Consider the following 12,099-nt stretch of genomic DNA (forward strand, 5'->3'; position numbering starts at 1 on the left):
GAAAATTGGTTTGGACACAGTCCCTGTCACGCACAGGGCTCACAGTCTTAATCCTCATTTTACAGATGAGTAAACAGGCACACAAGTTAAGTAACTTGCCCAAGGTCACACAGCACTCAGAATAAGAACCCAGGTCCTTTTGACTTCCAGGACTATGTTTTATCCATTAGGCACCCGCTGCTTCCTACTGTATGAAGGTTAGGACTCCATGGTAACACTCAAGGTCTCCCAAGTGCTTGGTACAGTACCCCGCACATAGTAGGTGCTCAAATACAATTAACTGGCACCAAAAATCTGGCATCTCTCTGATATAGTGGCTACATCACCTCAATTCTCTCCAGGCTCACTTGGGTGTGTGCCTCTGGGGCACAGTCATCCACCTTTAAAACTCTCAAAAGACTTGATGACAGTGTTGAAATTTTCCCAAGGATCTGCCGTGCATTCTACCTCAGCACTCGGGTCTCCTGCTCCATCCTCCAGTATGGATGACAAGTTAAGACCTACTAAACGTCCCTGGTTTATCCCATTGAATGGAGAAGCCAGTCTGACAAAGCAGCCTCACTTTGGACATGATTGTGAGCCCCATGTGGGACAACCTGATCACCTTGTATCCCCCCAGGGCTTAGAACAGTGCTTTGCACATAGTAAGCGCTTTACAAATGCCATTATTATTATTATAACCAACCCTGCTATACCATATGCATATAAGACATACCATTTGTTAATTGCCAAAGCCCTAATCTACTGGTGCCAACTGCAGCGTGGCTCAGTGGAAAGAGCACGGGCTTGGGAGTCAGGTCATGGGTTCTAATCCTAGCTCCACCACGTCTGCTGTGTGACCTTGGGCAAGTCATTTAAGTTCTCTGAGCCTGTTACCTCATCTGTAAAATGGGGATTAAGACTCAGTCCCTTTGAGACAACCTGATCTCCTTGAAACCTACCCAGCACTTAGAACAGTGCTTTGCACATAGTAAGCACTTAGTAAATGCCATCAGAAGAAAAAAAGCTGCACGTGGAAGGTCTGTGGAACTGTAGGTGTTGTCCATGTTGCCCACTGCACATCTCTTGACTCCAATGCTCTATGTCACATCCACTGTGAGCCCACCTTTTAGACTGTGAGCCCACTGTTGGGTAGGGACTGTATATGTTGCCAACTTGTACTTCCCAAGTGCTTAGTACAGTGCTCTGCACACAGTAAGCACTCAATAAATGCGATTGATTGATTGATTTAAAGCTACAGTAGGATTCTTGAGGTATACAGTCCACATTACATTCTTCAAGAGCTAGTCCAAGAGTGCTGCTAGAATGTTACCATGCAATAGAGAACAGAGATGTACCAAGAGTGGGCAAAGAACCGTAATACCATAGTCCAGTATTTCATTGGGAGACTTCAGTCTAATAAACCAGCTAAGATCTGAATCCTCATTTCTGATCTGATAACTGAAGGGCCCAACAGTGAGAAGCAGCGTGGCTCAGTGGAAAGAGCATGGGCTTGGGAGTCAGAGGTCATGGGTTCTAATCCTGGCTTTGCCACTTTCAGCTGTGTGACTTTGGGCAAGTCACTTTAACTTCTCTGTGCCTCAGTTCCCTCATCTGTAAAATGGGGATTAAGATTGTGAGCCCCACACGGGACAACCTTGATTATCTTGTATCCCCCCCAGCGCTTAGAACAGTGATTGGCACATAGTAAGCACTTAAATGTCAACACTATTAATATTTAGGCCAGAACATCTCTACGCAACTGCCTGTGAACTGGCTTCGAATGAGTGTCTGTTTCTTTTAGAGTATTCAGCTCAATTCCATTAGAAGTATGGCAGTTTTTTAATTCCAACAATTGAAAACACATACACAGATGACCAAAACTGAGTTGGGAACAAGTCCAGAAAATGCTCAAGTGAAAAATTCCCCACATACACTTTGATAAAGCAAACCTAGAGGGTTTTTTATTTTTTTATTTTTTTTTTTAACAATTTGCCAAGACTGGAATGAGAGATAAATAGAAGGCACAACAATTTTGCTTTTTTTTTTACAAATACAAACTAAACATGAAAAAAATTCCCTACGTCAATAAAAAATTTCTTTTCACAAATTCAGGAAAAGCATTTTACACATCATGTTTTAGGCATTTAAAACATCGCACAATCCAAAATTTGTTAAGTGGTAAAAACAGTAGTTAAGAATTTTTTGTGATCATATATCAAAAGCAAAAAAAAAAAAAAACCTTTATGAATACCCTTTATTCCGTTTTAACCATGCCACGGAGCAAGAGCGACTGTCAATTTTTCCAGTGGCAACATCTCCAAGTCAGTGAGATAAACAAGGTGGGTTTTTCCTGCCCTCGAAACGCTCATCAAATCCTGAGTCTCTGACAAGCCCTTGGAACATGTGCAAAAGTTAAAAAAAAAAAAACAACAACCCAACTTATTCCACTGACTGAAACACACCCAGTTATGAGTAAGACAAATTCTTTTAGGAAAGGCTGCTGTTGTATTAAAAAAAAAAAATCCAGTCCATATATTTGAAGTGAGCAAGGAATTTCAGTTCTTTTCTCCTTCTTTTAAAATCCACTTTTTCTAAAATATTGTTCCACAAAGCTGGAAGTGGGGATAAGGACTAGGAAAAAACAGCACGCACTCACACACACATACACACATGCACGCAAAACCATAACAAACCCAAAAAAAAAAAAAAAAAGGACCAAAAATGGTATCAAACGAAGCAGTCTATAAACAGACTAGGGTCACATTCCAAGACACCCAAGGCTGAAATTCACAATGCTGCAGGGGCATGGGTTTGTGCCACTGTGTGGAATCTGTGATAAATTCACTGACGCTGGCCAATGCCCCTCCCAGTTCCAAATCCTGGTTTCTGAGACATGCCTCCGCGGGGCGGCCCCCTTATTCCGCCACCGAGCCCACTGCGAGGGCCTCCCGGTCCTCGCGGCCTGTTATCCCGGCGATCCCCTTCTCTGGCTGCTCGGGTCTTTTTCTCCTCCACGTTCAAACGCACCTCGCCCCTGAACATAATGGGCTGCAAGAATCAAGGGTGCAAAAATTAGTGACCCGTCTGCCTCCGTGGTTCAACCTGCCAGAGATTAAGCACAGTGACCCGCGGACAAGAGGTTCACATAATAATAAAAATAATAATGACGGTATTTGTTAAGCGCTTACTATGTGCAAAACACTGTTCTAAGCACTGGGAGGGATACAACGTGATCAGATTGTCCCACGTGGGGCTCACAATCTTAATCCCCATTTTACAGATGAGGTCACAGGCACAGAGAAGTTAAGTGACTTGCCCAAAGTCACACAGCTGACAATTGGCAGACCCAGGATTTGAACCCATGACCTCTGACTCCAACGCCTGTGATCTTTCCGCTGAGCCACGCTGCTTCTCTTTGGAGGTGCACGGCTGAGAAAAATACTTGCTGTGTTGGGGTCTGTTAATGCAAATACCAGATTCAGTGCAGGTGACCTCCTTTCCTTAAATCAATCAATGACATTGATGAAGTATTTGCTGTGCACAGAGCAATGTACAAAGTACTTGGGAGAATGTAATGTGGCTCAGTGGAAAGAGTACGGGCTTTGGAGTCAGAGGTCGTGGGTTCTAATCCCAACATTCATTCATTCATTCAATCATATTTATTGAGCGCTTACTGTGTGCACAGCACTGTACTAAGCGCTTGGGAAGTACAAGTTGGCAACATATAGAGACGGTCTCTACCCAACAGCGGGCTCACAGTCTAGAAGGGGGAGACAGACAACAAAACACATTAACAAAATAAAATAAATGGAATAGTAAATATTTACAAGTAAAATAGAGTAATAAATATGTACAAACATATATGCAGGTGCTGTGGGGAGGGGAAGGAAGTAGGGTGGGGGGGATGGCAAGGGGGAGGAGGGGGATATCTGTGACCCTGGGCAAGTCACTTTACTTCTCAGCCTCAGTTGCCTCATCTTAAAATGAGGGTTAAGGTTGTGAGCCCCACTTGGGACAACTTGCTTATCTTGTTTCTACCCCAGCATTTAGAACAGTGCCTGGCACATAGTAAGCGCTTAACAAATACCATTATTATTATTGTTATTATTATTAGTATAGATACTTTCACTGCTCATAACCAGTTTACAGACTCTACTATGAAGACTTCTGGATGCTCTCAACCTCAGGCCACCTGAGCCAATGCTTGGTGCCTGCCCTTTGAGAAACTTAAATTTCATGCTTACTGCTATCTTTCCCCCACCCCACACAAAAAGGCTTCATAATACCAGTTTCCCTCTACGCAAGCTGCTTGTCCCTAAAGACACACAGCCTTGAACGATTTAGAAGGAAACACGCTTAACTCATTAAGTGAAAGAAGAATTTGATAAGTTCAACTTGGGCAGGTGGGGCTTAACATGCTTCCATCGCCAGCTAAGAGACGGCTCCTAGTACAACACTTGGCACAGAAGAGGTGCTCCATAAATACTACTGATTGAGAGAAGCCTGAGTCCTGGTCAGAGATCTACAGCCCCCAGAATCTCAAAAATCCAAAATCCCAGCACGGGGCGGTTGAGGTATTCTCTCCCTTATCCAAGAGGAGCAGCCTGCAGGCTGAGAGTGAAGAAAACCTGCCACCACATTTGCTACTTCAAATGCCATGAAAACTCTGAACAGTTCCAGGCCTTGGGGGCAGCAGGAACATTTATTTTGTTCTGAAAAGGCTTCTTCAACTATGGACATTGTTTAGAAATATCCTTCCAGGTCGATGTGTGTTTATGGAATTTGTGTTTGTAGCTTCCCAGATTAGCTCCGAAGGCAGGGACCACTGCTCATAAATTCTCTTGGTATTTTCTCCAAGTCTTTATGCAGTGTTCTGCATGTTACTGTGCACTTCGAGGAAAAAAAACAAATAGTTCATTTTGAATGGTGATTTCTTCCTTCTCAACATCTATTAGAAACAGTTACTACCCTTTCCCACAGGTCTAAAGATACACAAATATGCTTTGTTTGCAGAAACACACATGTTCCCTCTGCGACTATGGTAAGTGTACCCGGAACTCTGGAAACACCCTGTATGACCCACATTTACCCTGTTGCTAAGGATCTTCTGAACAGGTTCTGGGTCGTCGAACACCACAAAGCCAAAGTTGGGCAGCTTCCCGCCACTGTTGATGCGAAGTTCCACAACATTGCCATAGCCTGCGACGGAAACACAGAGTTCTTCCATCACCCATTAGAAGCTTCCTTCAAGACGAAGGGCAATCAGCAAGTCTGACATATTAGCAACCTACTTTGGAAGAAGTCTTTAAGTTCCGCTTTGTCCACATCATGGGGCAGATTTCCAACAAAGAGCTGGTGACTGTCTGGGTATCTCACAATCCGCCTGGTCTCTAGATCACCCTGCTCTCCATCACGAACTTGGGAAGGGAAACAGGATACAACATAACGATACACTGCCTCTTCATCTATTCTTCTATCACAATTAACAACTTAGTTTTGCCTTTTGCCCCAAGTTTAATTCAACCCCAGTCTATCCATTCCAGTTGCCACTAAGAGAATCCTTTCAGACGCTTACTTGGTCTAGGACCTCTCTGTGGTGGGAGATTTGTTCGCTGCTCCCGCACCCTCTGAGGCCTCTGAAGCGGAGTCTGAGATTCGGGTTTAGATTCTGGGCGGGGCTGTGAAAAAAAAAAAAACCAAAACACAGCTGTTAACTCACATAAGCTCTTATGCCACCCACGCATCTAAAGTTTAGTTTATAAGGGATTCCCCAATCCTGCTCTCGTCTCTAATAGTTTTCCAATTCACCCAGTTAATCCTTCATAAGAGTGAGACAGCAATAGCTTAAAAGTTTTAAGAATCACTCTCCCTGCCACTTGCTCTCCTAGTCCCCAAAAGGGTTATTTTGGGAAGATAAATACCACACGACATGCCACTTCAGTTCTAAAGTTAGTAAAACAGCCTTACCTGAGACACTGGTACTTTAACAACATGAGGTGGTATGCCAGACACAGGAACAGCTCCACTAGGTGGAAGATTTTTACTGGTCACAGATGCCCAAGAAAACGTCTACAGGAACAAAACCAACACTTCACTGTTAACATGGAACAGAAATTCCCCTATCCTCCTTCAAAACATTATCCAAGCTCAACTTTTCTCACAGTATCCTACATACATGGTCAAGTGTGGCAATCGGAATCCTAGAATTTCCATTATCTGAACGAAGCTTTCACAAATGATAGACACCATTCCCACCAGGCATTTACTGGCCTTTACTGATACGAAGCAGTTGCCGAAAGTTATTCTGACAGGAGGAGTTTTCATCTAACAAAAGTGGGTCTAAGCAGAATCATTCAGCTACACACTCCTGCTCTCACTGTGTCAAGAAGAAAAGGCAAGCCCCATATAGGTATATCACATTATTGTTCCCCGCCAATCACTGCCTCTCCTGAAAAACTTTGGCTGGCAGTTCTGAGTAAGTGACTGGAAGTGATGTCAGTTTTTTTAAATGATATTTATTAAATGCTTACTATGTGCCACGCACTGTACTAAGCACTGGGGTGGATCAGGTTGGACAAAGTCCCTGTCCCTCACGGAGCTCAAGGTCTCAATCCCCATTTTACAGACAAGGTACTGGGGCACAGCAGTCAAGTGACTTGCCCAAGGTCACACATCAGACAAGTGATAGAGATGGGATTAGAACCCAGGTCCTTCTGACTCTCAGGCCCGTGCTCTATCCACTAGGCCACGCTACTTCTGTCAATTCTGCTAGAAAGGCAGGCAGGGACAAGTCCTCCAGTTATGTCTTTTCTAGCAACAAGACCCTTTGCTGAAATCGATTCCACTGAAATAGCCAAATAGCTTCACTGTAATTTCACTTTTATTTGTCCCAATTCCATGCTCTTGTTTACTTGAATAGGGAAGGGCCAAATATCCTGAATTCCAGAGGACGCAAGTCTTTTCTTGTCACATGAAGTATGAAAGCCAAGTCCTGGATCTCTGTGGCAGAATTAAAAACTGAAAGAACCAAATCCCGGAAGCAGAATGGTCTAGTGGAAAGAACACGGCCCCAGCTCTGCCAGCTGCTTGCTGTGTGACCTTGGGTAAGTCCCTCAACTTCTCTATGCCTGGGCTCCCTAAACTCTAAAAGTGTGAGTTGAATATCTGTTCTTCCCCCCAACTCAGACTGTGTGCCCCATAAGGGACAAGGAATGTGTCCAACCTATTTAACTTGTTTAATATACCCCAGTGCTTGACATATATAGTAAACATCTAACAAATACAATAACAATAAGGACGGTAGTAATAATAATAATGATAGGTAATCTTTCTTACCCTGGAGTCCTCCTGCACCACTGGGGCAGTGTCTGCAGGTACAGGAGAAGGACTCTTCTCCGTGTCCTCAGGAGCTGTTTCTTCTAACACCGGCTCTTGCTTTTCTTCTTGCGATTCAGGTGCAGCTTCCTGTTCAGGCTCGGCCTCAGCTTCGGGCTCCGGCTCCGCAACAGGCTCATCCAGGTGTTCCTCCAGATCATTGCTTTTAGAAGAAATTAAAAATGCAAGCATATTTTTCCACTTCAGCTTGGCTCCTGAAGGAATATATTTGCTTGTGAAATTGCCTGCACCAAATGAAGTGTTCGCTAATAAACATGCATTACTGAGTGCTTCGTAAGGGACAGTCATGTGCAAAGCACAGAGTATAAAAATCAAACAGTTCCTTGTCTGAGAGGGAGAGATAGCATCATCTCCATTTTACAAGGTAAGTGAGTTGCTCACCAGAACACAATGGGCCAGCAACAGAGATAGGACTACAACCCAGGTCTCCTTCCTCGGTCTCAAGTTGGTTTCACTAGGCCACTTGTCTCCCAATCTCTTGAGGACACTATACTAAATAAAACAGCTGAAGTTGGGGACCAAGATCATTAAACCAAAGGTTGTGTCTGGACAGGAGACCCACTTCTAAAATGATGGGGAAAAACTAAAATAAATGAAGTGGGACTTTCACAAGTTCTGAACGTCCTCTGCAACCGTGCTTTAGTTTCCTCTGTGAGCTGCATGTGAGACATGGACTGTGTCCAACCTGATTAACTTGTATCAACCCCAGTACTTTGGGGGGGGGGGGGGGGGGGGGGGGAGAGAGAAAGAGAGAGAGTGTGTGTGTGTGTATATGTGTGTACATACACAAATCAGGTTGTACACAGTCCCTGTCCCTCATGGGGCTCACAGTCTTAATCCCCATTTTTCAGATGAGGTACTAAGGCACAGAAAATTTCAGTGACTCGCCCAAGGTCACAAAGCACGCACACAAGCAAACACACACCACTCCCCACACCCAATGGTAACTTAGCAGTGGGGCCTAATGCAGAGAGCACAGTTCTGGGAGTCCAAAGGACCTGGATTCTAATCCCATCTCTACCACTTGTCAGCTGTGTAACCCTGGGCAAGCAACTTCACTTCTCTGTGCCTCAATTACCTCATCTGTAAAAGGGGGATTAAGACTGAGACGCATGTGGGACAGGGACTGTGTCCAACCCAATTTGCTTATATCCACCCCAGCGCTTAGTACAGTCCTGGCACATAGTAAGCACTTAAATACCAAAATGAGTATTATTAAGTCACTCAACCACCCCATGTCTCAGTTCTCACATTTGCCAGACTATCCTAAAAACAAAATATTAGTACATCTATGGCACGGCATACAGGCTGTTGAGAATTGATTGGAAAAATGTAATAGTGTTAAGCTGCAAAAGCTCCACGACTGGTGGCTTTCCACATCCCATAGGCAGCCTATTAAGTAGTCAAGATATTTCTTCAGCAGCTCAACGAGCACCAAAGAATAGCCCAGACTTCTCCTTTTAAGGGTTGTGGAGCATTGGAATGCATTTCCAAGGGAGGTTACTTTCTCGGGCTTTTTTCAAGATAGATGGCTACCTTTCTCATCTAGGCCAGTTTTATTCTGGCCTTCAGGCAGGAGCTATAATAATAATAATAACAATAACAACAATAATAATGTTAGTATTTGTTCAGCGCTAGGTGCCAGGCACTGTTCTAAGCGCTAGAGTAGGTACAAAGTAATCAGGTTGTCCCACATGGGGTTCAAAGTCTTCATTCCCGTTTTACAGATGAGGTCACTGAAGCCCAGAGAAGTTAAGTGACTTACTTGCCTGAGGTCACACAGCTGGCAAGTGGCAGAGCCAGGATTCGAGCCCATGACATCTGACTCCCAAGTCTGGGCTCTTTCCACTAAGCCAGGTTGCTTCTCTACTACTTGACTTGGCTACACTAGGGAATCAAGTTTCCATACCTGACCGTTTGCTCATAGAAAGCCCCAGGATCATCGGGGACAACCTCAGGAGTTTGCGGTCTTTCTTCAGGCTCTTCCACTTCTTCCTCTGACTCTGTAAATAGGGAAGGGGCAAAGCATTAGAATATTTCCACCCTGACAGTAATAAGATAATGTTGCAGTCAGAATTCTACAATTTTGATGACTAGTTTTTATCTTTTCTGTAGGTTCAAATGCTAGGTCAAAAGCAGATCATTGATTTCATGAGCCCAATCAATGGTATTTACTGACTGCTCACTGTGTGCAAAACACTACACTAAACACCTGGGAGAATACAATACAGCAGAGACTGCGAACGTGTCTGACAACTATCAGGAACTTACAAGTCCTGAGTTTCAAAAGCCAAACTGCATTCTCCTCTCCATGCAGGGTACAGTTGAACTAAGACAACTCACTGACTTTGGCAACTAACTCACATCCAAATGGGAACATAAGCAGAAAATTCAACACTTGCCTTCTTGTGGCTCAGTGACAAAACCCCCAAAAACCTCATCTTGGTATCGGAAGATGTCGTTGTGAACGTAGAACTTGTTTGCAACAGAACCCTGAAAAGGGAAAAAAGAGCAAGGGAGTGTCATTTACTCTGCAGTTTTTAAATTAAAATCATATGAAAGCCCTGAAGAGCTTACAGAGATGTGGAATTTTAATTGGTGTTTAAATCATTTAGCTTGCCACACTTGTAAACTTAAAACTATTAACACATACTGACCAAGCCCATAAAGCATCATCCTCAGGGGTTTGTTGAGACGTGAAGTCCCTGGAAGGACTCCCAAGTGCTCCATAGTGAAGGCAGTGATGGGGGCGAAGGGGGAACATCCACTGTGTTTGTCCCACCTACCCAGAGTGCCTTTCCACAAGCAACTTTGGCCCAAACTATAAGAACATTCCCAAGAATGGGAAATGAACGTTTCTGTAGCTGAAAGCAGGACGTCATACAGAGCACAAGCCCCCTATTCACATGTGTCCCACCATTCTGTTGCCATTAACACGATCAGGTTGCCTTTCTCTTACCCAGAAATTCATTTCTAGCTTCCCCCTCCCAACCCCATTCTCAGTGTTCACTGGCCTCAAGTGAGACAAGGTATCACGTGATACCACTGCCTTTCTCTTACTCAGAAATTCCTTTCTTCTAGCTTCCCGCACCCAAGTCCGTCCTCAGTATTCATTGAGTCCACTGGCACCAAGTGGGACAAGGAACCACGTAATACCACCCTCCAGCACAAAGCTGCTGCCCTGCTCAGAAGCCCGGAGACAGGTTAATATTGCCACAGCCTCTATTCCCATCTCAGGATGAGGCCTGAAGCCCCTCCCCTTCTCATCCCCGTTCTCTTCTGTAGGTTTAAGAGTCGATGAGGGCATCAGAGGAGGAAAGAGAGAGAGATAACAGTAGCTCAAATAAAGCCAATGGTCAGGCTGGAGCAGTCTTTTCACTCTCCCGCTACCTCCACACTGGCATCTTCACTCTGACAAAAATAGATGGCTTCTGCTGTAGCAGGAGATGTGAAAACTTGAAACCGCATTATTTCTCAAGGGAACTCACCAGGACCAAACATGTGAACAAAATACCAGGTTTGCTGGTACATTAATTTTGAGCCTGTGATTAGGTACTAAGTCCGGTTACTACCTATCTTGACCACAGCCAATGTATCTGAGCTCTCAAATTCGAGGGTACAAGGCAGCAAGATCACTGGCAACTCGCACCTATAAGCATACCTCTGGAGCAAGAACGAAGGTCTGCATGAATCTCCGCAATGGCTGCTCATTATTGGACAGCAGACCCATCACCTGGACAACTACACCATCATTGAGGGTGGCGTGAGCATCCACATGGCGGATCTTGGTGAAGCAGTCCTTGAACTTCAGGGACATCACCTTTTGGTGGATTTCCTATAGAGAGCAAACTAAAGTCAGTTAAACCCACCTTACACATCCTCGAATTTCATAAGAAATATATCGAGGCTAAAAGTTGAGATAAAGTTGAAAAGCATCGTGGCACAGTGAGGAGGAGCAACGCTTAGTGGAAAGAGCACAGGCCCGGAAGTCAGAGGACCTGTGTTCTAACCTCAGCCCTGCCACCTGCTTGCTATGTGACCGTGGACAAGTCACTTAACTTCATGTGCCTCAAGTTGTCTCAACTGTAAAATGGGGATTTAATACCCATTCTCCCTCCTACTTAGACTCTGAGCCCCATGTGGGACAGGGACTTTGTCCAACCTTATTAACTTGTTTCTATTCCAGTACCTACAACATTGTTTGACACGTAATAATAATGATGATGATGGTATTTGTTAAGCACTTACTATGTGCCAAACACTGTTCTAAGTGCTGGGGTAGATACAAGGTCATCAGGTTGTTTCACATGAGGCTCACAATCTTAATCCCCATTTTACAGATGAAGTAACGGGCACAGAGAAGTTAAATGGTTTGCCCAAGGCCATACAGAAGACAAGTGGCAGAGCTGGAATTAGAACCCATGTCCTCTGACTCCCAAGCATGTGTTCTCTCCACTGAGCCACACTGCTTCTCATAGTAAACACTTAAATACCACAATTATTACAATTATAACAAGCAGGCTTGTAATTTGAATGCATCACAGGTACCACTTTCTTCCCTTGAAAGGCATTTCCCAAAACCTTGACCATGCAACCAAGGACACTTAAATTTGCAGAATAAAGATATTCCAGTTAACATGAATTTATTTTCTTGCTGATATTTTCTTGAATGACAAATAGGCAGGCGCAGGAGTTGTTTTGAGTCCTGGTGTGGGTTCCTAC

At 44.2% G+C, this 12,099-nt stretch overlaps 1 protein-coding gene across 2 annotated transcripts in view; it reads right to left on the reverse strand.

The window, feature by feature from the left end:
• Positions 1-1,806: 1,806 nt before the first annotated feature.
• The window catches only part of G3BP1 (G3BP stress granule assembly factor 1), a 29,400-nt gene continuing 19,107 nt past the window's right edge, over positions 1,807-12,099 (reverse strand). The window contains exons 4-12 of one of the 2 annotated variants that reach the window (XM_038740420.1): positions 11,039-11,212; positions 9,780-9,870; positions 9,287-9,380; positions 7,318-7,519; positions 5,950-6,051; positions 5,558-5,660; positions 5,274-5,399; positions 5,072-5,181; positions 1,807-3,030 (exon numbers count right to left, since the gene is read on the reverse strand). In XM_038740420.1, coding sequence (XP_038596348.1) covers positions 2,824-3,030; positions 5,072-5,181; positions 5,274-5,399; positions 5,558-5,660; positions 5,950-6,051; positions 7,318-7,519; positions 9,287-9,380; positions 9,780-9,870; positions 11,039-11,212 — 1,209 coding nt within the window. In that variant the 3' untranslated portion in view covers positions 1,807-2,823. Of the gene's footprint in view, positions 3,031-5,071; positions 5,203-5,273; positions 5,400-5,557; positions 5,661-5,949; positions 6,052-7,317; positions 7,520-9,286; positions 9,381-9,779; positions 9,871-11,038; positions 11,213-12,099 lie in introns of both variants that reach the window. The other variant, XM_038740419.1, reaches the window with a different exon arrangement.

This window comes from Tachyglossus aculeatus, chromosome X1 (genome assembly GCF_015852505.1).
Source record: "Tachyglossus aculeatus isolate mTacAcu1 chromosome X1, mTacAcu1.pri, whole genome shotgun sequence".
Classification (NCBI taxonomy): Eukaryota; Metazoa; Chordata; class Mammalia; order Monotremata; family Tachyglossidae; genus Tachyglossus; species Tachyglossus aculeatus.